This window comes from Littorina saxatilis, linkage group LG9 (assembly GCF_037325665.1).
Source record: "Littorina saxatilis isolate snail1 linkage group LG9, US_GU_Lsax_2.0, whole genome shotgun sequence".
Lineage (NCBI taxonomy): Eukaryota > Metazoa > Mollusca > Gastropoda > Littorinimorpha > Littorinidae > Littorina > Littorina saxatilis.
This window is the reverse complement of record NC_090253.1, coordinates 28,215,413-28,240,997: the sequence shown is the minus strand read 5'-3', so window position 1 is coordinate 28,240,997 and position 25,585 is coordinate 28,215,413. Positions and strand designations below refer to the sequence as shown.

General features: G+C 43.7%; 1 protein-coding gene across 3 annotated transcripts in view; it reads right to left on the bottom strand.

Moving 5' to 3' along the window:
- The window catches only part of LOC138975783 (uncharacterized), a 33,204-nt gene that overhangs the window by 5,817 nt on the left and 1,802 nt on the right, over positions 1-25,585 (bottom strand). The window contains exons 1-5 of one of the 3 annotated variants that reach the window (XM_070348536.1): positions 17,907-18,057; positions 5,251-5,425; positions 3,992-4,130; positions 3,257-3,366; positions 203-334 (exon numbers count right to left, since the gene is read on the bottom strand). In XM_070348536.1, coding sequence (XP_070204637.1) covers positions 203-334; positions 3,257-3,366; positions 3,992-4,130; positions 5,251-5,388 — 519 coding nt within the window. In that variant the 5' untranslated portion in view covers positions 5,389-5,425; positions 17,907-18,057. Of the gene's footprint in view, positions 1-202; positions 335-3,256; positions 3,367-3,991; positions 4,131-5,250; positions 5,426-8,798; positions 9,093-17,906; positions 18,058-25,585 lie in introns of those variants that run through there. The other 2 variants (XM_070348533.1, XM_070348535.1) reach the window with 2 other exon arrangements.

The window sequence follows — 25,585 nt, the reverse complement described above, 5'->3', positions numbered from 1 at the left end:
AGTGTGTGTGCATGTGTGTGTATGTGTGTGTGTGTGTGTGCCGGTGTGTGTGAGGTGTTTCTTGGAATTGGAAAGCGCTTGGAGCTGTGAATCGGAACTTGCGCTATAGAAAAGTGCATGATTTATTATTATTATTATCATTATTATTGTTATAGTAATACACCTCCCTAGAATTTCCCGACAGTCTCATCACCTGACATACCTTCTCCTCCTGTGAAGTGATTGTGTCTCTGAAGATTTTCTCCTGATTGAAGTCAATGGCTTTGCTGCGAAGATGGTCAATACGCTCTTGGGGGTTGTGCTTCCACGCCAGCTGCAAGGCCTTCTCTCGTATCTGTATGGCACGGCAAGATTCGTTGTGGTTACAGGGCTTACGTTTTCTTTGGGACTGAGAAGGAGAGAGAGAGAGAGAGAGAGAGAGAGAGAGAGAGAGAGAGAGAGAGAATGTGACGTACGTGCGCGCGTGCGTGCGTGCGTGTGTGTGTGTGTGCCAGGCCGCTTGCTTTCGTGATCATAGGGGTGACGGCCGTTGTGACTTATGAATTAGACATGGCCGCGTCCGATCTGAAGGGGGGAAGGGCCAGGACACCTTTGTAAAAGGATGACATTTTTTGTGCTACGTACAACCCTATACTTATCATACCTCGGGCCCGCACGTGGGCTACATTATTACGAACACTCTCTCTCTCTCTTCTCTCTCTTTGAATGATACATTGCCGAGCTTGAATGTGTGTGTGTGTGTGTGCGTGCGTGCACGTGTGTTGTGTTTGTGTTTGTGTGTGTGTGTGTGTCTGTCTGTCTGTGTGTGTGTGTGTGTGTGTCTGTCTGTGTGTGTGTGTGTGTGTGTGTGTGTGTGTGTGATGCGTGTGTGTGATGCGTGTGCGTACGTGCTTGTGTGTGTTGTTTTAAAGCAAAAGGGTCATTAATAAATAAGCCAAGTAGCCACTGAGAGTTTGAGTTCTCTGTCACCGTAGACGATGACGGGCGCTGTGGCGGGGCCCGGTGGTAAGACGTCGGCCTCTTAATCGGAAGGTCGAGGGTTCGAATCCCGGCCGCGGCCGCCTGGTGGGTTAAGTGTGGATATTTTCCCGATCTCCCAGGTCAACTTATGTGCAGACCTGCTTGTGGCTTATCCCCCTTCGTGTGTACACGCAAGCACAAGACCAAGTGGGCACGGAAAAGATCCTGTAATCCATGTCAGAGTTAGGTGGGTTATAGAAACACGAAAATACCCAGCATGCTTCCTCCGAAAGCGGCGTATGGCTGCCTAAATGGCGGGGTAAAAACGGCCATACACGTAAAATTCCACTCGTGCAAAAACACCAGTGTACATGGGAGTTTCAGCCCACGAACGCAGAAGAGGATGACGCACAGAATGGAAATGTTGGAGATACATCATCCAGTGACTTGAATCTAGTCAATGTTGTTTTTACATTTAGTCAAGTTTTGACTAAATGTTTAGGGGCGGGGATGTAGCTCAATCGGTAGCGCGCTGGATTTGTATCCAGTTGGCCGCTGTCAGCGTGAGTTCGTCCCCACGTTCGGCGAGAGATTTATTTCTCAGAGTCAACTTTGTGAGCAGACTCTCCTCGGTGTCCGAACACCCCCGTGTGTACACGCAAGCACAAGACCAAGTGCGCACGAAAAAGATCCTGTAATCCATGTCAGAGTTCGGTGGGTTATAGAAACACGAAATTACCCAGCATGCTTCCTCCAAAAGCGGCGTATGTGTGTGCCTAAATGGCGGGGTAAAAAACGGTCATACACGTAAAATTTCACTCGTGCAAAAAACACGAGTGTACGTGGGAGTTTCAGCCCACGAACGCAGAAGAAGGAAAAAACTAAATGTTTTAACATAGTTTAATTTTGTGTGTGTGTGTGTGTGTGTGTGTGTGTGTGTGTGTGTGTGTGTGTGTGTATGTGTGTGTGTGTGTGACATATAGCCTATATAAGAATTGCGAATGTTGTCCATGCGCTTGTAAACAATAACAATAATTGCATTAGTAACAAAGATGTCCCCCCCCCCCCCCTGGCCAACCTTCCCCTTCAGAAAAATTTAATTAGAACAAAGTGAAATCGCATACTGATATTTGAGCCATGATGTTGATGAAAAGCGTATCACCAGACGAAGGTCCTGCTAGACTTAGTTTACTGATAAAGTTTGTTGATTTAAAAATGTACACATTTGACTGAGAAAAGAAAAGACCTATGAAGAAGGTTTGCTCCAAGCCACACACACACACACACACACACACACACACACACACACACACACACACACAAAATAAGGCAAAAAATAATTGTAGTAGCAAACCTGCATGCAACGGAGGTTAAAACAAGTCGCGTAAGGCGAAAATACAATATTTAGTCAAGTAGCTGCCATTTTTCAGCAAGACCGTATACTCGTAGCATCGTCAGTCCACCGCTCATGGCAAAGGCAGTGAAATTGACAAGAAGAGCGGGGTAGTAGTTGCGCTAAGAAGGATAGCACGCTTTTCTGTACCTCTCTTTGTTTTAACTTTCTGAGCGTGTTTTTAATCCAAACATATCATATCTATATGTTTTTGGAATCAGGAACCGACAAGGAATAAGATGAAAGTGTTTTTAAATTGATTTGGACAATTTAATTTTGATAATAATTTTTATATATTTAATTTTCAGAGCTTGTTTTTAATCCGAATATAACATATTTATATGTTTTTGGAATCAGGAAATGATGGAGAATAAGATAAACGTAAATTTGGATCGTTTTATAAATTTTTATTTTTTTGTACAATTTTCAGATTTTTAATGACCAAAGTCATTAATTAATTTTTAAGCCACCAAGCTGAAATGCAATACCGAACCCCGGGCTTCGTCGAAGATTACTTGACCAAAATTTCAACCAATTTGGTTGAAAAATGAGGGCGTGACAGTGCCGCCTCAACTTTCACGAAAAGCCGGATATGACGTCATCAAAGACATTTATCAAAAAAATGAAAAAAACGTTCGGGGATATCATACCCAGGAACTCTCATGTCAAATTTCATAAAGATCGGTCTAGTAGTTTGGTCTGAATCGCTCTACACGCACGCACGCACGCACGCACACACGCACACACGCACACACATACACCACGACCCTCGTTTCGATTCCCCCTCGATGTTAAAATATTTAGTCAAAACTTGACTAAATATAAAAAGAAAAGAGGAAGGTCCTGCTAGACTTTCCTGAACCACTCGCGCCTTCAACTCCACTGAAGAGAAGGGAAACTCACCTTAGAATCCAGATAGTAAACAAGTTTCTTTTTCTGGTTGTCCTGCACACAGCTGACCAGTCCAGGGAATTTGGCCAGGTCCTTCTCGTCAATGATTCCCTGACTGTCTCCTGTCGGTCAACAATACAACACAACACAACACGATACAACAGAGAACGGTACAATCAATGCAGACTGAAGTCGCGTAAAATGAAATTATTAATACATTTTAGTCAATCTGTGGAACACTGAACGCACTGTATTCTCTGTTCACCAAGACTAGTAAACCATATTGGTTAGCCGAGAAAGCGCTGACACATTGTGTCGGTAACACAAGCCTGACGAACCTAATTTGCATACAACGGATTTTTTTTATTTTTAAATTTTTTTTTAGCTTGTTTCGAATTCGAACAAAACGTATGTATATAGATTCTTGGTTTAGGAGAGGATAAATAACACAATCCAATCATTTTCAAATCTGTTGGCAAAAATTTTATTTTAAATTTTAATCACAATTTCGATGGAGAGTTCACAGCGAAAGTCTCAGGGCTTGAAAACATGAATACACGCATGCAGGGGCCTTTTTTTTTTATTACAAAAATGGGTAGCGCCGCATACTGTACGGCAGCTCGCTTTCCCCAGTGAAAAGCAGCCCGAATTTCCATGAAGGTAACCTCACAGGACTATATGACATCTTATCCTTATGCTAACATATCTTTCAAACCCAAACTGTATAAAGTAGTGTGAATGACACACCTTCGCCCCAGAGCAGATCGGCCACGAAGAAGTTGCCTGTCCGATACATCAGTTCGCGGAACTTCTTGAAGCTCTTGTTGCCACGGAGTCGCAATGCGTTCAGCAGACATTCGTTTCTCTCCTCTTTCGTCCTGCCACCCTGAAAAAATACCACCGTATGTGTAGACTCTCCTTAGCGTGTAGGCATGCGCACGTTAAAGATCCCAAGCTGACAGCGAAAGTCCCGGTGCTTGGAAAACACGATCACAGGCATGGATCGTCATTAGCCTCTTGTCATCTCGTCATTGTCAACGTCAGTGTCTCCATACCCTGACGAGACAAGCCGATCGAAGGGCAGCGAAACAAAAAGACAGCCAAAATGAGCTTGCTCGATTAAAAGATATCAGATAATATCCTTAGCGTTTAATTACTAATAGGCTAATTAGTCCTAAAACGATATTAAACTCAAATAAGACAGGGGTACAGAGGGCCGGGAAAGGCCCCGGTGTGGGGGTGTTAGGGGATAAGGCTCCCTTGATGCTGCTCACATTTAGCATTTGAGAGGGGTATTTTGGGTCTGTTCTTGACAACAAGTTGCATTTGCTGGGAAAGGGGGTGCTTCCGGAACCCATGAATCCCCCCCCCCCCTCTCCTCCCCTGCCACCTCCCCCATCTCCCCTCAGACCAAGCCCTGATAATACTTTCCACTAGAGACAGTGGCTACGGCATCTATAGTGTCAGTTTTGCATCTGAAAACACGTCAGCGATGATCAAATTCAATTGTGTTACTGTATTATCCTATTACTGAGAAAGCCGAGTCGCTTCCTCCTAACGGAAAGCTTGCATCATATAAGTCACGCTACACAGGTGTGTGTGTGTTTAGGTGTAACCAGTCACCAGCGCTACTGGCAGAATGTCCTAGATCTTTTACGTTCCACGTCGGTGACATGGAGGTGAGGGGGAGGGGGGGGGGTGGGGGACATGGATACCGCCTCTGAATCTTCAAATACAATTGACCCGTGTCCGTCTCGGCCTGGATTCGAACCCGTGATCAAAGGACCATAAGTCCAGTGCTCTATATACCAACCGACCTTCCAGGCCCTTGCAAATACCCGTACCTTATAATACCGTAACACCATGGCATTTTCACGGGCAGGTATGAAAACAACGCACACCGTTTTCGGTATCGTCGTGCATACTTGACGGTGCATACGGTTCTTTTTTCAGTCCTCACTAAACTCACCTTTCATACAACATAATGTGTCCTTCATTGTTTTTACCCTTATGTCTTTGATCATGGTGGACGGCAGAATCTTCTCGTTGGCCAGCCGCTGCATGATGTCATCGGTGAGGATGATGTGCGTCATCAGGAGGTGGTAGTGACGATGCAGCGACTCGCGGTACTCTTCGTCCATCATGTAAGTGGCAGTGGAGAGACAGGAGTACAACCCTTTCCTGCACACACCATCACTTAAGTACGTGCTGTTCACATGGCAGACTTTCTACCGACTTTCCCCCAACTTTCAAGCGACTTTAGTCGGCGCCAAGTCAAATCAAAATTGCTGCCCATGCGAACAGTGCAAATGCTCTAACTAGTTTTTACTGAAGCAGCGATTCTTGGCCAGTTCAACTATCTGAGCTACCTCATAATGCAGGAAGAGCAGTTTGGATAGCAATATATGACTAAGTGGATATAGGAGCTAACCAATCAGAAAACGCGATAATGAAAGTCTGCGCAAAATCTGCGCCAAGTCACGGCCGGGTCGAGCAGCGCTCAACCGAGTTTTTGAGTCGCTGCTAAATCTGGCCTAAATCGAACCTAAATCGTCAAGGCCGTCCCCATGGCAGAATATTCGCCCACTAGACCTCGACAACTCGGGAGCGATTTCAAACCGACAAAAGTTGGTTAAATGTCATATGAACGGCACTTTACACATGCGCGGGGAGATAGTTTAGTCGGTAGCAGCGTTGGCTTGAAACTAGTTGTAGCTATCGGCGTGGACTCTACCCCCACGTTCGGCAAGGGCGGATTAATTTCCCAGAACGTTGAGCTCTCTTTGACTCTCCTCGGTGACCGAACACCCCCGTGCGCACGCATGCGCAAGTTAAAGAACCCAAGTTCACAGCGAAAGTCTCAGGGCTTAGAAACATGAATACACGCATGCAGGAAAAAGAAAAAAAAAGTTGTGTAGCGCCGTGCTGTATTGTCCGCTCGCTTTGCCCAGTAAGAAAGCAGCCCGAATTTCTATGACTATGAGGGTAACCTCTCTGGACGATATGATACCAAATTCAACCAAATAAATACAAAATATTCGGTTAGCTATTCAGTTTATCAACTGTTTGATTCATTAAAGGTACCGTTCCACGTTCTGCCCCCGAATTAGTCGTGGTATAGATGGGCGATCAAAGCATTGTTTCAAATATTGAACGGCGACTTGTCCTTCAGTGAAAAAGAGAACAATGATAACAAGGTTTATCTGAGCCATTCACGGTCAAGTGACCGCATTTTCCCCGTTACCTTTTCTCGTCTAGTCCAGATGAAAAGTGATATGAGGCAAGCATGAGAAACTAATGCAAATCATTAGCTCACTGGGTTTTTATATTGTTTTACATTGTTTCCGTCTGCCGTCGTTCCAATACCAAATAACAATAATAATAATAATAAAACATTCTTTTATAGCGCTGTTCACCGCCAAAATGGCAGTCTCATGGCGCTTTACATTAGACATTAAAATTCAACATTTTACATATAAAGAGTTTCCTCGTAGGAAATAACATACAAGCATTACAAAAAAAAATAATAAAAATTCATAGACAACGACCACTTATAGTTATATAAGATAATCTAGAAAAATTGTTTTTAAAAATGTCATCGATAGCAACAAAAACAGCGAAACGCCGGAGGACGCTCCAGAACAGCGCCAAGCCGGAGGACGTTGACCATCTCCTGGGATCCATCTCCAGTTGTTTCACTGACATCAAGAACTGGATGACTGAGAACAAGTTGAAGCTGAACAGTGAGAAGACGGAGGCCCTTCTCGTTGGAACACGACAGAAGATTGCTTCCCTCACTGTGACCGACCTCCAGCTGGATGACGCGACTGTTCCATTCTCCCCTGCTGTCAAGAGCCTTGGCGTCTTTCTCGACTCCACTCTCTCCATGCAGACACACATCTCCTTCATCATCAAGACCTGCTTTTTCCACCTACGACGCATCGCCTCCATCCGTCGCTACCTCACCCACGACGCCTGTGTCAAGCTGGTTGTCTCCCTCATCTTCAGTCGTCTGGACTACTGCAACTCCCTTCTGGCTGGCCTCCCCGCCTCATCCATTCATGGCCCACATCGAGTCCAGAACGCTGCTGCCAGGCTGACGTTGAGGAAGACGAAGCGAGACCACATCACCCCCCTACTTCGTTCCTTGCACTGGCTCCCTGTCAACACCCGAATCTCCTACAAACTGTCCACTCTGGTCTACAAGTGTCTCGAGTCAACGACTCTGCTCCCGAGTACCTTCAATCCTCCCTGGACCTGTACACCCAGCCCTCCGACCGTCCCCTTCGTTCTGCTGCTGACCCACTCCGCCTTCACATCCCTCGCTCGAAACTCGCATCTGGTGGTCAGCGTGCATTTCCCTCCGCGGGCCCCTCCGTCTGGAACTCCCTGCCGCTTGAGCTTCGCCAGAGCCCCTCTCTTGACGCGTTCAAGAGTAGGTTGAAGATTCAGTTCTTCCCGTAGCTGGCTGCGACTTTCATGTTCGACGTGATGTGTTGTGCCCCAAAAGACATTCTTGTGCTGTGCTCTGTGAGAGGTGTTTTCTTTGTGTTTAATATAATTTTGTTTGGACCTAGGTATTGATGTTTACATTGTTGTTAAACAGTTGTGATAGGGTTCGTGTCCGTCTGTAGATGTTAGTTTCTTTGTTAGTCCTGTGTTGACAACTCTTCGACAAGCGCTTAGAACTGTACCCACGGAATACGCGCTATATAAGCTTCATATTGATTGATTGATTGATATTAATTGCTCCAGAGGTGAGCCTGGGTAATCAGGGGCGGATCACATCATTTTTAAGGGGGGGTTTCCAAATTTCTTTTATGGACAATTCGACGATGCGAAGCGTTTAGTTGAGGGCGCGAAGCGTTCGAACCTCCCAGGGGCGCCAGGGGGCGTGCGCCTCCCCCTCCCCCCCCCCCAACCCCCGGAATATGGTGATAAAAACAAGGAAAATGGAGCCATCTGGCGCAATCTGAGCCACGAAACTTCCCCAAAAACACCTTACAAAAAGTAAACATAAGAAAACACATGTGGATCAAAACAAGAACAATTGACCGATCTGGTGCAACACGAGCTAGCAAAATTAATTACCCAACTACTTTCCAAAACCGTCACTTAGAAGACAAAGGCCGGCTCCTAGGGCAGAAAAGGTTTGATAAAAATCAAGGAAAATGGAGCAATCTGGTGCAATCTGAGCCATCAGTTTTTCTTTGTTGTCCATTTTTATTTTTAAAAAATAGGCTTGGGAGGGGGGGGGGAGGGCCCGGAAACCCCGGAACCCCCCCCCCCCCCCCCCCCCCCCCCTCGATCCGCCCCTGAGTAATATTACTGAGCGTGTTGATTTTCTAGCTGGCTGATAAGCTTAACCCTGGCCAGTGTATCTTGAATAGCTACGGAGAGAAAACAAAATCTCTTCATTGAGCCTACCACACAATGCCATGACTATCTCACTATCTGTGGTCCTGCTACATGTAGCTTACGTTTATGACACCAGTGAATACAGATCCTAGGGTGGGTAGGGGAGACAGATGAAGCGTGTCGCACGTTCTCCTACCTGCAAGGATAGCGTGGCGAGGTCGCAGGGTTCTCTATTTTGGGCTTGCTGCTGTCGCCAGAATCCTTCTCAACCTTTTTAGCCTCCCTTTTTAACTTTGGTAGGGAAAAGTAAGCATTATCTGTCGGCGGAAGCTGTGAGGCATTTGTCCCATGCCCGACTTGTCCCTGAAACGCCCGGCAGTCTGTTAGCGTTTGTGTTTCTGTCGGTGTGACCAGAGTTTGTGGAAACTTCATGCCGTGAAAGCAGGAAGGCATCCCTCACAGTCGGCCATGCTAGAGACACCATGCCTCACTGACGTCAGGAAGCAATGACGTCATAAGTGACGTTGGTTTTTTGGGCGTGACAAAAAGGCACGTGCACTCGAAAAAGAGTGCATACGTACCTGTGCACACATGAACTTGATAAATTTATAGAATCTGTGCATGTTTTTTTCGCATGGATTATGAGCGTTGGGGTTTGGGTATATTCTTCACATGGTCAGGGTTATTTTCAAATGAGTTAGGCTGATGATAATTGAAGATGATTATCCATATTCGTTCGAAATTGAAAGAAATAAACGAAGACACAAGCCAACAAACACATACATTAGAATTAGAATAAAATGGGATACAGTCCACCTATCGTGAAATGGGGGTTGGGAGAGAGAGAGAGAGAGAGAGAGAGAGAGAGAGAGAGAGAGAGAGAGAGAGAGAGAGAGAGAGAGAGAGAGAGAGAGAGAGAGAGAGAGAGAGAGAGAGAGAGAGATTTGAACTTATTTTTTTGTTTGAAACAGGCTGCACTTTCAGAAAACTGTCATATCAAGGTTTCCAAGGTTTTCTAAAATCACAAAAACATCAATCATCTTCTGGACTTGTTCGAATTTGTGTTGAAACTTAAATTCAGTAATTACAATTACTCATCATGGAGTCAATCAAACACAGAAAGAGTGATCAAGAAGTAAGAAAAAAAAGAATATAAAAAAAGAAAAAAGAAAATGGCGATACTTGTCGTATGGCACGTTGGCCTGAGTATGTACATCCACCTGTTTGCAACGGGAAAAAAAACAATACCAAAAAGACCCCGAGCACAACAACATCGACAAAGTCACGAAGACCAGGTAGTTACTCCACAAGGTGAGGGTGAGGGCAGGTGTTTTCAACGGAAAACAATGACACGTTCACCGCTGTGTTGAGGCCAAATTGAGAACAATGTCATCTGTTGTAACTACTATTGTACACCTATGGGGGCCTATACGGACGAAAGCAAAACATCGATAAAGGAGGGGGGGGGGGGGGGGGTACGTATGGAGGAAAAATAGAAGAAAAAAATATCAAGAAAAATATGGAAAGGGTCTTTTATTTTGTTAATGCAAAGGAGGGAGCCGACTAAGTATACTCGACGAGACAAACAAAAACAAAAACAACTTGTCAGTGTGTTTGTCGGCGTGCGTGCGTGCGTGTATGTGTGTGTATGCGTATGTGTGTGTGTGCACTCGTGCGTGCGTGTGGTCGAGTGTGTATATATGTTTTTGATTGTGTGCGTTTGTGTGTAAACGTGTGTGTGCATTGAGTCGTGCGTCTGTGTCTGTCTGTCTGTCTGTCTGTCCGTCAATCTGGGTCTTGACGCTGCTCTCCTTTTGTGTCTTTTTGTCTGTCTCTATAAGCTTATAATTATGTACCATGCCGCTTTTCTACCTAATCTTCAGTTCTTTCGACTTTCCTGCAGTAACTTTTTCCTCCCCCAAGTAAGCTTACTGCGTACTTCTATAGTCCGAGTTCCACTTGTGCTTTACTACGTATTTCGTAGCCTTCAGTAAACACAAAAAGAAGTCTCAATAACTCTCCTGTCAGGGCGATGGCTGTGAACACAAACACTCAAGAATCAGTCTGATAGAAAATAGAACAGCGAACCTCTGCGATCTGTTCTTTATAGACGACCAAAAAGCCACAAGGCCACTTTTTTACCACCCGTGTGGTTTATAGACTGGATGAGCCAGCAAAGAAAGGCACGTCTTGTAAACAAAACGACAGGCGGTATTGAGCTGAACGATTTGTTTTGAAAGACTGTAGTTACTGCTCCGGGAAGTGCGCATATGCTACTACTTATTTGTGTGTGTGTGTGTGTGTGTGTGTGTGTGTGTGTGTGTGTGTGTGTGTGTGTGTGTGTGTGTGTGTGTGTCAGTGTGTGTGTGTTTGTGTGTGTGCCATGTGTGTGTAAGTGTAAGTGTATATATAAATTATGTGTGTGTGTGTGTGTGTGTGAGTGCTCTCTCTCTCTCTCTCTCTCTCTCTCTCTCTCTCTCTCTCTCTCTCTCTCTCTCTCTCCCCCTCTCTTCTCTCTCTCTCTCTCTCTCTCTCTCTCTCTCTCTCTCTCTCACTCTCTATGACACTCTCTTTATGGTTTGGCAACTGATTCTGTTAACATTTTAAAATCTTTCCTGTCAGACAGACAGCAAAGTACTTATCTGAATCAATCATACTCTTGTAAACAAACAGTAAGGTTTGGAGTTCCACAAGGTTCTATTCTTGGTCCTTTACTATTTTCTATCTATATTAATGACCTACCATTATTTGTTAAATGTATGTGTGAACTATTTGCAGATGATACTACAATTCATTCTAGTCACAAAGATCTAAGTGAGCTAGCAAGAGTCCTCCAAGAAAACATTGATCGATTGCTGGAATGGTCAGAACTAAACCATATGTCACTGAACCCAAATAAAACTAAATGCATGCTTCTAACCACTAGACAAAAACGACAAAATCTATCATCAAAATTTCCTAAACTACAAATACAAAATCAAGATGTAACTGAAGTTGATAACCATAAGGTTTTGGGAATAACCATTGATAATAATCTGTCTTGGTCAAAACATTTAGATACACTTTGTAAAAATACTTCTAAAAAAATATATCAGTTATCAAAAATTAAACACTTTCTAGACCTACGCACACGGAAACTGTTTTTTCAGGCATATATTCAATCAACTATTGATTATGCGTCCACAGTGTGGGACTCTGCAAGTGCAAACACTTTGAAACACTTGTGCTCTTTACATAGACGAGCTGTAAAATTAATTCTTTTAAAAAATGCATCTCTCTCTATGTCTGATTATAAAAAATTAAAGATTCTTCCTATCAAATCACGATTCATCTATAACAAAGGTGTAATGATGCATAGAATTATGTCAGGGAATGCACCTACATTCATTGCCTCAAATTTCAAACTGAGTAATTCAATAAAACTAAACAAATTAATTACCCCAACCCCTAGAATTGACCTTTACAAATCAAGTCTTTCTTATTCTGGCGCCTTATTGTGGAACTCCATTCCTGATTTAATTAAAATGCAATTCAGTGAAACTTCCTTCAAAGAAATGTATATGCTGTTTCTCTTGGAAACAAGTAAATAATTATGTGATAATAATACATCATTGCTTGATATTCATAATGCATTTTGAATGTCTTTTTAACTGTTTGACATGTTAATTATATACATTGTATTGTAATTAACTTAACTTCTATTTCTTCTTGTTATTAATCGAGTTACCCTCAATGGGCGAGGGCCGGACAAAAAAAAAAGCATGTATATTTTGCTTATTCTGTTACCCTCGATAAATAAATAAAGTTCAAAGTTCAAAGTTCTCTCTCTCTCTCTCTCTCTCTCGCTATATTATGTTTGTACGTCAGTGCCTCTCATCCTCGTTTTAGGTTTTCGAGGTCTTCTGCCATAGGACTGTGACTACACCACCATAAGTATTACTTTTGCAGGCGAACGTTCAGCTAGGCCGATCGCAAGCGTACAGAGAGCTAACTTCATGACGGTTTAGCTCATTATTTAAACGGTACAGGGCTGTTAGGTGTACACAATCACAGGGCTCCCCAAACTGCGCGTCACTGCGTCATACACGCGCTAAAAAGTTGATGACAGGTACATGAACATCATGAAGGGGGTCCAGGGACGCACAAAACCTAAAAAGAGCGGGTCCCAGGATGCACTTAATTATAGTAATCGTGCGTACCCTATGCAGGCACTGTTTTCAAACTGTTAGTGCAAGCACCAATGCCTATTTCAGACGCGAACAACATGGAAAACGATGCTGAAGCCGATGCAGATGTTGTTGGGACCCTCTAAAACTCCCATGAGGGCGTCCATGAACCCTCTAAAAATTCACAGTGGGGGTCCCTGAACTCTCTAAGAATTCACAGTGGGGGTCCCTGAACCCTCTAAGAATTCACAGTGGGGGTCCCTGAACCCTCTAAGAATTCACAGTGGGGGTCCCTGAATCCTCTAAGAATTCACAGTGGGGGTCCCTGAACCCTCTAAGAATTCACAGTGGGGGTCCCTGAACTCTCTAAGAATTCACAGTGGGGGTCCCTGAACCCTCTAAGAATTCACAGTGGGGGTCCCTGAACCCTCTAAGAATTCACAGTGGGGGTCCCTGGGACCGTCTAGGTAAGGCGTCCGTGGGGAACCCTGCCATCATGTTCACCGTCACAGATATGTTCAGGTTCTTGCATGATATAAGAGCATCCTTTTTACTGTACTTAGACGCATACCGAAATTGAAAGTGGCAGCATTTTCTTGAAAGAACAAAAATCCTTTTGTTATGTCAAATTAGAACATTGACATAAGATAATCATAATTATAGGTGCCATTTACGAAACTGATGAATAATGGTGGCAGCATTCTCTTTAGAGTAAAGATTCTCAGTTTGTTTAATCAATTAAGGCCAAAAAAAATAGGTCTGTTTACGGTAACATAGGCCCAAAAAATAGGGTCGGTAGGTCGGGATTTTTTTTTTTTTTTTTTTTCCAAAAAACCATATTTTTACGTTATTTTGCCAAAAAAACAAGATTTTTTTTTTTTCCCAAATGCCAAAAAAAAGTCTAGGGTCGCGCGAAAAAACTAGGGTCGGCCGGGTTACCGTAAACAGACCTTTTTTTTTTTTGGCCTAAACACATTGATACGAACAAGATGTAGGTTCCATTTACAATTTGAACTACAGAAAAACGGCCAACCCCCCCCCCCCCCACCCCCTTTCACACGGGAAGCAGACAGGCTGTTGAATTTTGGTATGTGTGCAGGTGGAAGAATGTACCTATCCTGTCAGTGTACAAGCCTGATTAGACTTATGGTGGTAAAGGTGATCGCTTACACGAGAAAGGCTGTACCTTTGAACACAACAGTGGGTCTCCGTAGTCTTGTATTACAGGATAAAAGTTCAAATTCTCAATTAACTTCAATGTAATTGTTTGTCGCACCCAATTCGACATCAAAGTTGTACTCTTCGTTCGTGCAAGCCGAGCACCTGGCTGTAAAAATGTTACGAGCTTCTACCGCGTGTGTGTGTGGGGGTGGGGGGGGGTATGTGAATGTGTGTGTGTGTGTGGGGGGTATGTGTTTGTGTGTGTGTGTGGGGGGGGGTATGTGAATGTGTGTGTGTACGTGTGCGTATGTGTGGTTGAGTGTTTGTGTGTGGGTGTATGTGGGGGGGGGGGCTATGTGAATGTGTTTCAGTGCGTCACGTTGTGTGTGCGTGTGTGGGTGGGTGGGTGGGTGTGTTTGTGTGTGTGTGTGGGTGCGTCCGCACGCATTTTTGTTTCAGGAATGACCACAGTAGGCTAGTCAAATGTCCCCTCAGCATGTCCAGGCCACCACAATGCAGGACAGCACATATATCTGAACACGGTTTCAATGCAACATTTGTACATTTTGCCTGTGGTATATTTTGCCTGTGGTATATTTTGCATGTGGTACATTTTGTCTGTGTTATAAAAAGGTGTCGTACATGTCAAAGGCCAAAATATAACATCTAAGAACAACAAGAACAACGACGACGAAGAAGAAGACGATGACGACAACAAACGTAGTCCTACCTGTTCTAATTCTGAGAAAAATAGTTGAAACTGATCAGTTCTTTGGTGATATCATCAGATGAAGTTATAAAGCTAGGATCAGCTTGTCACACATTGGAATATTTACTCCAACCGGAGAGCCACATTTTCTGTGCGAAAGAGCCCTCGCGGTCTTGCAAATAAATAATTACGGAACAAGGGACATGCGACGATGTTGAACATACGAATGCTTTCAATACAGTCAAGTCCAGGTGAACACTGAAAAAAAATCGTCAGGCCAAAGCAAGAAAAAAAGCAAGTAGAGTTGCAGGAAAACCTAATAATCATGTTTCGGTCCATGATGTTACCTCTAGTGTAAGTACGATAACTGCCGTCCAACGCATTTCTCTTTGAAAACCAAGAAATGAGCCAAAGAAAACCGTGACGGAGAACTCGTGGAAATCGTTGAAGAAAAAAGTCCGATGTTGCCGCATGTAATGTCTGCGTTTGGTTTCAGCAACTCTAGAGCTTTAAAACAAACAAACAAACAAAACAACAACAACATGCTACGAACCACAGGAACAAGAAAAAGACAAACACTCTCATTTCAAAGTAGACAAAAAAAACCGACGAAGGCAATGGTAAACCAGGCAAGTACTGATTTTCATTGATATATCCGCTTCTACCTACCAACTCGTTAATTTGTATTTTACACCGTCGGTCAAATCAAATCACGCTTAAAACCTCGGCAATCATGAGACGGGACCTGAACAGAAAATATTTTTTTTCTTAAAGTCATCAAGCGCAGTGTATAAGAAACATTTGTTTCCCCGTGTGAACCATCTTTGCGAACAAGCACAGATCTGTCCAGAATTTGACTTGGGTTTTTTGTTTGTTTGTTTGTTTGCTTAACGCCCAGCCGACCACGTGACGAAGGGCCATATCTGGGCGGTGCTGCTTTGACATATAACGTGCGCCACACACAAGATAGAAGTCGCAGCACAGGCTTCATGTCTCACCCAGTCCCATTATTCTGACACCGGACCAACCAGTCCTAGCACTAACCCCATAAAGCCAGACGCCAGGCGGAGCAGCCACTAGATTGCCAATTTTAAAGTCTTAGGTATGACCCGGCCGGGGTTCGAACCCACGACCTCCCGATCACGGGGCGGACGCCTTACCACTAGGCCAACCGTGCCGGTGGACTTGGGGTAAGAGCAATCTTCCACTTAGATACACACCCACAATCCACAGCCCGGCTGCTTCCTGTGTGGAATGGGATTTGTTTGTTTGTTTGTGGTTAGATAAAATAAATCCAAAAACAAAGAGACTGCCAACGTTCCAAAATTTAGAATAAAAAACCCAAGAAAGGTGAAAACTGGTGAGAAAAAAAACTGGTCAAAAGTGGGCGAAAACTGAATTCCATCAAGATAAGTTTATTGTGATATTTGTGTGTCTGTTGACTTAAAAGACCGTTCGGTCAACATATTTGTGACTAACTTTTTTTTTGTGGTTAGGTTTTTCGTTTTTGTTCTTTTTGGTTTTTTCCTTCTTTTATTTAATTTTTTTTTTGTGCTTAATTAATTTGTAGCTAACACCTTAGTCAGTCTGCAAAAGTGATTCGATCAACAACAACAAAACAACAACAAAATACACAAACAAACAACAACACAAAATCCACACTCTGCCCTGGTGTATATGCCTTGCAGCTTGCGTGCCCTGATGATACAAGATACAAGATATTTATTCACCAATTTTGCAAAAGGATTTCATCTTGGCACGGCACGGTAAAAATAAAAATAAAAACCAACCAGACACATATGCAGACACACATCACCATGCATGCATACATACGTACATTACACTGTCATGCACACACAGACACAACTCACACACACACACACACACACACACACACACACACACACACACACACACACACACACACACAATTATTTACATTCTCACACATAACCAGCCACATATCTACATCACAAATTCACATCGTCGCCTTGTAAAGGTAAAAACCATATCAGTTTAAAAGGGGTGCCAGTAATATCAATACAACATTAGTGAATACTAGAACAATACCTAAAATTTATAATCCATTTAAAAGTAAGTAGTACACGTAATTATTATCATTTAGTCAGATCATCACATAAAATTATATAATCATGATCTAGCCAGTTAGACAGTTTAAAACAACAGTATTAACAGACTATCACAGATCTACTCAAGCACCTGAACCTAGAGTCGCATTGCACAAAACTACTACCATCACAGAACTACTCCAGCACCTAAAAAATAAGGACCAAAGAGCTATGCCGGCCGGAGCCTTCATAGTGCTCCTGGCAGGTGTAACCACGCCGGACAGGTCTGAGGTGAATGGGGCCAGACTAAGTATACACCCTGGCCCTCCAGGTTGGGGGTTGTGCGAAGGGCTAACAACCCATCCATGGAAAAAAATACCCGTTACAGAAACGTCAACAAGAGATACAAGGAACAGTTCGGCCCTGGGAGAAGAAAGGCCCAGGATCGGAGTGCCTGGCGAGCTCTTGTTGGCGGCCTATGACGGGGTCAAAGGCATCAGTAAGTAAAGTAGAGGGCCCCAAAGGGGGGGGTATCATCACGATCACGGGAAGGGAAATTTTAGCTTTCACGATCACAGTTACCTTGATTTTTGTTTTCACGATCACAAACACCTTGACGAATAGAGGATCATAGAGTGATACAGCTGTGAAAAATGTACGTTGAAAATAAAATGCTTTGCAATAATGCCCATCACGATCACGAAAACAAATGACGATCACGATCACGAGACTTGATTTTTGTGTCATCACGGATCACGGGCAAAGTCCCATCACGATCACAGAAATGAAAATTTCGGCAATCACGGTCACAGAAAGGTCAAAAAACGCCAATCACGATCACGATTTTAAACCCTTTGGGGCCCTCAAAGTAAAAGCCCGCGCACAGGAAGCAGCCGTTGAAGTGTTGGTAGGAAGGGTAAGGATTTTGTTATCCCTGACCAGATAAATGTCTGTGTGGATCTGTGGTGATTTACATGACAGACATTGCAGGTAGGAAGGCATCTTTGAGGTACACAATTCAAGATCCTGTTGAGCGTATTCTTTCTCTTTAGTTTAAACTTTTTTCCCTTCTTTTTTCTTCAACTGAGTAAAACTCTTCTCAAATTAACCATAAAAATGTATTCACCAGAAATGTAGGTACTTACATTTTTTTTGTTTAAAATACTGTTAATACAAATGGCCTAGCCTTTAGAGCTTACCTCAATTTGTGTCCACACAATTGCACAGGATCTCTCCGCGATAGTTCAGCGAAACATGCTTCGCCAATCTACTTCTGGAAGTGTTAGTGCTGATTCTAATCGAACAAGTCTCAAACAGGACGCCACACCAAAACGTCTCTTCCGTGAAAGGTACACAGAGAGGTATGATTACTGCTACTTCTAAACGGCCCGAGCACAGGTGCTTGTATCAAAATGCGTGGCCGGGACGTAACAGGTCAATCGCGAAATAACGTATCCTAATGACCATCTACTACATGTAGGTGTATTACTAAGTACTACTATTACTACAGTAGATGGTAATAGGTCACGATACTTCGATTGACCTGTTCCGGCCACGCACTTTCGGATACAAGCCCCTGTTAACCTGAGTACTTTCAGCAGGAAAGGGTTGTTAAACCAAGACTCTTATGTTGACAGAGACCCTTATGCTAACGGAGACTATCATAATCTATACATGTATCTATACATATAATAAAAGAGAGTGTCTGTCTGTGTGTGTGTGTGTGTCTGTGGTCGCCATACCTCTGAGATGGCAAGAGGCAGGAACAAGATAGTGTGCACGTACACTCCCTAGGTGCCGCAGATGTGCACCTGGGTTTTAGTTTCTTGATTCATTGTTTCCTTTCTCAGATTATGGACCTCCCATTTATTGAATACAGCCTATATGGTGCAAGACCAGTTCAGTGCCTACTGTTCACCTGTAGCAAGCACATCATGCCAGTGATATTAGAGACTCGCTATTGCTCCTATGAGGGGAAGAAATGAAGAATGAAAAATTAACTGGACAGTTCCGGAAATTTCTAGAAGGTAAGGGAGATAACTCTTTTTTGTCTGTGGTCGCCATACCTCTGAGATGGCAAGAGGCAGGAACAAGATAGTGTGCACGTACACTCCCTAGGTGCCGCAGATGTGCACCTGGGTTTTAGTTTCTTGATTCATTGTTTCCTTTCTCAGATTATGGACCTCCCATTTATTGAATACAGCCTATATGGTGCAAGACCAGTTCAGTGCCTACTGTTCACCTGTAGCAAGCACATCATGCCAGTGACATTAGAGACTCGCTATTGCTCCTATGAGGGGAAGAAATGAAGAATGAAAAATTAACTGGACAGTTCCGGAAATTTCTAGAAGGTAAGGGAGATAACTCTTTTTTGTCTGTGGTCGCCATACCTCTGAGATGGCAAGAGGCAGGAACAAGATAGTGTGCACGTACACTCCCTAGGTGCCGCAGATGTGCACCTGGGTTTTAGTTTCTTGATTCATTGTTTCCTTTCTCAGATTATGGACCTCCCATTTATTGAATACAGCCTATATGGTGCAACACCAGTTCAGTGCCTACTGTTCACCTGTAGCAAGCACATCATGCCAGTGATATTAGAGACTCGCTATAAGTGCTCCTATGAGAGGAAGAAATGAAGAATGAAAAATTAACTGGACAGTTCCGGAAATTTCTAGAAGGTAAGGGAGATAACTCTTTTTTGTCTGTGGTCGCCATACCTCTGAGATGGCGAGAGGCAGGAACAAGATAGTGTGCACGTACACTCCCTAGGTGCCGCAGATGTGCACCTGGGTTTTAGTTTCTTGATTCATTGTTTCCTTTCTCAGATGATGGACCTCCCATTTATTGAATACAGCCTATATGGTGCAAGACCAGTTCAGTGCCTACTGTTCACCTGTAGCAAGCACATCATGCCAGTGATATTAGAGACTCGCTATTGCTCCTATGAGGGGAAGAAATGAAGAAAGAAAAATTAACTGGACAGTTCCGGAAATTTCTAGAAGGGAAGGGAGATAACTCTTTTTTTGTATCCAAACAAAGGAGGTAAAGCTAATGATAATGGGATTGCTACAGGGCTCCGCTTACTCCCGGGCGAAGCCGGGCTTAACTGCTAGTATAAATAAAAGAGAGTGTCTGTCTGTGTGTGTGTCTGTGGTCGCCATACCTCTGAGATGGCAAGAGGCAGGAACAAGATAGTGTGCACGTACACTCCCTAGGTGCCGCAGATGTGCACCTGGGTTTTAGTTTCTTGATTCATTGTTTCCTTTCTCAGATTATGGACCTCCCATTTATTGAATACAGCCTATATGGTGCAAGACCAGTTCAGTGCCTACTGTTCACCTGTAGCAAGCACATCATGCCAGTGATATTAGAGACTCGCTATTGCTCCTATGAGGGGAAGAAATGAAGAATGAAAAATTAACTGGACAGTTCCGGAAATTTCTAGAAGGTAAGGGAGATCACTCTTTTTTGTCTGTGGTCGCCATACCTCTGAGATGGCAAGAGGCAGGAACAAGATAGTGTGCACGTACACTCCCTAGGTGCCGCAGATGTGCACCTGGGTTTTAGTTTCTTGATTCATTGTTTCCTTTCTCAGATTATGGACCTCCCATTTATTGAATACAGCCTATATGGTGCAAGACCAGTTCAGTGCCTACTGTTCACCTGTAGCAAGCACATCATGCCAGTGATATTAGAGACTCGCTATTGCTCCTATGAGGGGAAGAAATGAAGAATGAAAAATTAACTGGACAGTTCCGGAAATTTCTAGAAGGTAAGGGAGATAACTCTTTTTTGTCTGTGGTCGCCATACCTCTGAGATGGCAAGAGGCAGGAACAAGATAGTGTGCAAGTACACTCCCTAGGTGCCGCAGATGTGCACCTGGGTTTTAGTTTCTTGATTCATTGTTTCCTTTCTCAGATTATGGACCTCCCATTTATTGAATACAGCCTATATGGTGCAAGACCAGTTCAGTGCCTACTGTTCACCTGTAGCAAGCACATCATGCCAGTGATATTAGAGACTCGCTATTGCTCCTGTGAGGGGAAGAAATGAAGAAAGAAAAATTAACTGGATAGTTCCGGAAATTTCTAGAAGGTAAGGGAGATAACTCTTTTTTTGTATCCAAACAAAGGAGGTAAAGCTAATGATAATGGGATAGCGAGCGTCTTAAATTGCTACAGGGCTCCGCTTACTCCCGGGCGAAGCCGGGCTTAACTGCTAGTTGTGAAATAAAGTCTGCACTGTTCATGTTGCAAATCATTCAAATTGTCTTATACCCATGTCGTAATTAAAGGTGGGCAGTTTGTCAAGTGTTTATGGTTATGACCTGTCCGAGCATGAACTGTTTGCTTTGTTAGCCACACCTGAACCATCCTGAACTCAGGTCAAAATGAGTTCGGCTCATTCTCTCCCTGACAGGATGCTTTGAGTTAAACCGATTTTTTTTTTCTCCACATATTTAGAGCTTTTTGTCATGTATTATTGATATAAGGGGTACATCACGAAGCGTCCCGGTACCGAAGCGTCCCGGTACCGAAGCGTTCCGGTGCCGAAGCGTCCCGGTACCGAAGCGTCCCACTAGCTATAACGCGTCACAGGGGTACCGGGACGCTTTGGTACCGGGACGCTTCGGGACGCTCCCGCGCAGTAGGGCACGAAGCGTTCCGGTACCGAAGCGTCCCGGTGCCGAAGCGTCCCGGTACCAGTCACCACGCACATCCTCGGCTCGCATGCCAATGTATTATATAGCAAAGGGAATGCCTGTAATTCACACAAAGCAATCACTTGGTCTTAAACGTGCACAAGACAAAAACTTTCATACTGGGGGAGCGAGCCAGTCTGAAGAGTACTCGGGTCTAGCGCGAGCGTTCTTTATTACCCAAATGAACCCAAACAAACCCAAATTAACCCAAATGATACAATTTAAAAGTCGGAGGCAGAACTGAAAAGACTTTTTCCGACGCTCACGCTTAGTGAAGCCAGAAAGCGTGTGTGATAACAGACATATCCCTCTTGTGAACGGAAGCCTACGGACTTTTCCCCCGAACTTGTCCACACGGGTACAGTATTTCCAAATTGGTGTGTTGTGAGTACAGATCTAAAGTAAAGTTGGGGAAAAGTTGGACAAAATGTGATTTTTTTTTTACCGAAAGCAAATCAAGGTCTGTGCAAAATTAAAAAAATCAGTGAAGTCAAGGTCAAATCAAGGTCAAGATTAAATTTAAAAAAAAATAAATATGGTTAGTCAAGTCAAGGTCAAATCAAGGTCAACAAGGGCGGATCTGGGGGGTGGGTTACACGGGTTACGTAACCCCCCCCACCCCCCCCCCAAAAAAAAAAGAGGTAATTTATCGGCTGAGGATGCACCAGATAGCTCTATTTTGCTTCTTTGGATAAAAAAAATTTCCGGGGGAGCATGCCCCCGGACCCCCCTAGAGGCTTAGGCGCCTTCGGCGCCGTCAACTTGTATCTTCGCAGTCACTTTGTAACCCCCCCCCCCCCCCCCTCCAAAGTGAATTGATCCGCCCTGGTTTAAAAAAAAAAAAAAAGTCTAAGTCCCGTGACGCGTTATAGTGGGACGCTTCGGTACCGGGACGCTTTGGTACCGGGACGCTTTGGTACCGGGACGCTTCGGTACCGGGACGCTTCGGTACCGGCACGCTTCGGTACCGGGACGCTTTGGTACCGGGACGCTTCGGGGTGTCCCCGATATAAGCAGATTCGCGATCGTCGATAATGATTTTTCATGGTGTTTTGTAATTTTTAAATTACAAAGGAATTGATATGTAAGACAGTTTCAAGCGAGCTATTTTTTGCGGGTGTATTTACTGTGCAAACAATTCTAAATATGGCAAAAGTGTCACGTGATAATCAACCGTTTGGTTTCGGCGCTCACTGGAGCAGACGATTTTTTTCTGTAACCAGTTGACAGTGATGAAACCATATATTACGGTCTCCTTCCGGCAGCAGTCCCAAAATGTCGACTTGTTTTGACCTTAGAACGATGTCTTTATCATAACTGTGAAGAACAGAACGGAGATCACTGTCGAAGTCGGCCAATCTGCAATCATTTTCGTCTCGCGAACACTGATCTCAAATTTAGATCAGTGCTCGCGAAAAACATATATGGGAGATAACTCTGTATTCTTGCTTTGATAGATTCGCGTAGGACTGTAGCGTCCGGTCAGAGAGACCACTGGCAATAGCCGTGGAGCGATGCTTATCAGAATGCACCTGAACGTGAGAGAATCATAATCATGATTGTACGGGGGAAGAAAGACAATAAAGATACTTCCCTTCCCATCTATACAGTGGATCCCCCCTGATAAGACCCCCCCCCCCCCCCCCGCCCAATTTAAGACTTCCTGCTTTTTAAGACCTTGCCTTTTCAGATGTTCTGTTCATAACCTGTGTAAATGTACCCCCAATTTAAGACTCCCTCCTTTTTAAGACCTGATTTTCTGAGATTTGTGGAGGTCTTAAAAGGGGGGTTTCACTGTACCTTCATTAGCCGTCAGTCCAAGAGTTTACACGAAATAAGAGCATCCTTGTGTCTTTTTTGTTTTTTTGTTTTTTGTTTTGTAAACAAGGTTTTATTCAGTTGAACATGTTTCAGTCATAAAACGAGAAATAGTAGGGACACGAACTCAAGCGAACGCCTTTATATAACGTGCCCTATACACGGTTGAAAAATTATACATTTGTGATGTCGGTGGACAGAACATTTCTAATATATACTATATAACTATCTGGGTCAAAGTCAGAGTCAAAGTAAACCAAACAAAGAGTAAGACAGAACTATTGCAAGGGAAAGAGGAGGGGAGGGGGGGGAGGGGGGAGGGGGGGAGAGAAAGAACGGTAGAGACATGTAGAGAGATGAAAGTAGCAAGCGCATGCAAAAGAGAATGCACACAGTAAATCATAAACTGTAATCCAGTGGCAGATAAGCTGTAGTTCGCTATTAACATAATTGGAGAATGCATACAAAATAATGATTGTCAGGTTGTTTACATGAGTATGCGCACTGAGTCAACAAAAACGACCAGATTCACAAATAAACGAGTGTACAGTTTCAAAAATAAACTTGTTGGTGCGAAGAGGAAGGTTTTCGCTACCATTTAATAAAATATCAACACGATGATGTCTGTAATTCACAGGTGGTGCATTTATTGAGGACAGGTGAGCATCTTCGTACAGAGGGCAATGTATCAAACAAGAAATTCCTCCGATAGGAATAACACCCCCGTTGGTCAAAGGGAAATAACCATTCTCACTGCTCAGGATTGAGCCATTTAGAGCTTATCTCTAAGCCCTTTTGAACTGTTATGGCTTCTCAAAGGAAGGCCAGTACATACAAATACACAAAAGCCGCCAGACCACATCACAAACAGAACTGAACAATCCACAGGTGTTGCCCACATAGAGAGAGACACACACACACACACACACACACACACACACAAACACAGAGAAGCCGTATATATATAGAGAGATAGATGACAGTGTATTTTTCGCGTGGCTATAAATTGATTCGACCTTTGCACTTTTACAGTGAGGATAATTTACGGGTCCAATTTACGTTCTGGACACTGCGGTGACCTTCTAAAAATAGTAACAGAACGCCGGGAATATCCGAAGATGCCCCCTCATACAAGAGTGCACCATACGAAGGAAGGGAGGTAAACGCTGAAAACATGGAGAAGATAAGGAAGAGTTATGCCGTAGTTGATCCCCCAAAAAAACCAAAATCCACCAATAACTCCCTAACCGTGTGTTTGACTGGTCCCAATTTTTGTAAGGACCGTCTCAGGAATGTATAGAACCTGTTCACCAAGTTTGGTGACGATCGGTCCGTTCATTCTTGAGATCTACTTGCGAACACAAACAAACACACAAACATACAAACACACAAACAAAAAAACAAACAAACACATCGAGTGAAACCTATACACACCCCTATACCGGGGGTGTAATAATGGTCAGCGGTTTCATTCAAATAGCCGCAAGCGCACTTGTACTCCGCCACTACATACACAACTTAAAGCAGCTTTCTGTACAGAATAGGGATGTTCTCAGTGCTGAATCAATTTAGTACGTGATACCGTTGTCAATCTCTGAAATTAATTCTTGCAAAACAATTCTCATTCAGTACAGGAAGAAGCCTTTGAGTTAGCTTAGTATTTGTCGGAATGCGTCCAAGTAGTGGAAGAATATTCTTACTCCGTGTAAAAACCTTGGACAGATCTATGTGGTTACAGGGGCGGATCACATCTGTTTTAAGGGGGGTTTCCAAATTTCTTTTACGGACAGATCGACGATGCGAAGCGTTTAGTTGAGGGTGCGAAGCGCCCAAACCTCCCAGGTGGGTCCGGGGGTATGCCCCCCCCCCACCCCTTTGGATAAAAACAAAGAAAATGGAGCAATCTGAGCCAAGAAACTACACCTAATATACCTTCCAAAAAGTTATTTTAAGAAGACACATTTGGATCAAAACAAGGAAAATTTAGCGATCTGGTGCAACCTGAGCCAACAAATAGTCCAACTACCTTCCAAACCTGTCATTTAATAAGACAAAGGCCGGCTTCTAGGGGGTCCGGGGGCATCCCCCCCCCCCCCGGGAAAATTTTGATAAAAACAAGGAAAATAAAGCAATCTGGTGCAATCTGCCATTATTTTTTCTTTATTTTCAAATGTTAAAAAAAATAATAATAATAATAATTTTAGGCTGGAGGGGGGGGGGTGTCCGGAAACCCCCCCTGGATCCGCCCCTGGGTTATGTCGTTTACACGAGATAGACATTGTATTAAAGCTTATGTTGTTGTCATTGGACTTTCTTTCTGTCTTTTTTCTGTCTTTCAGTCTCTCTTTCTTTTTTTC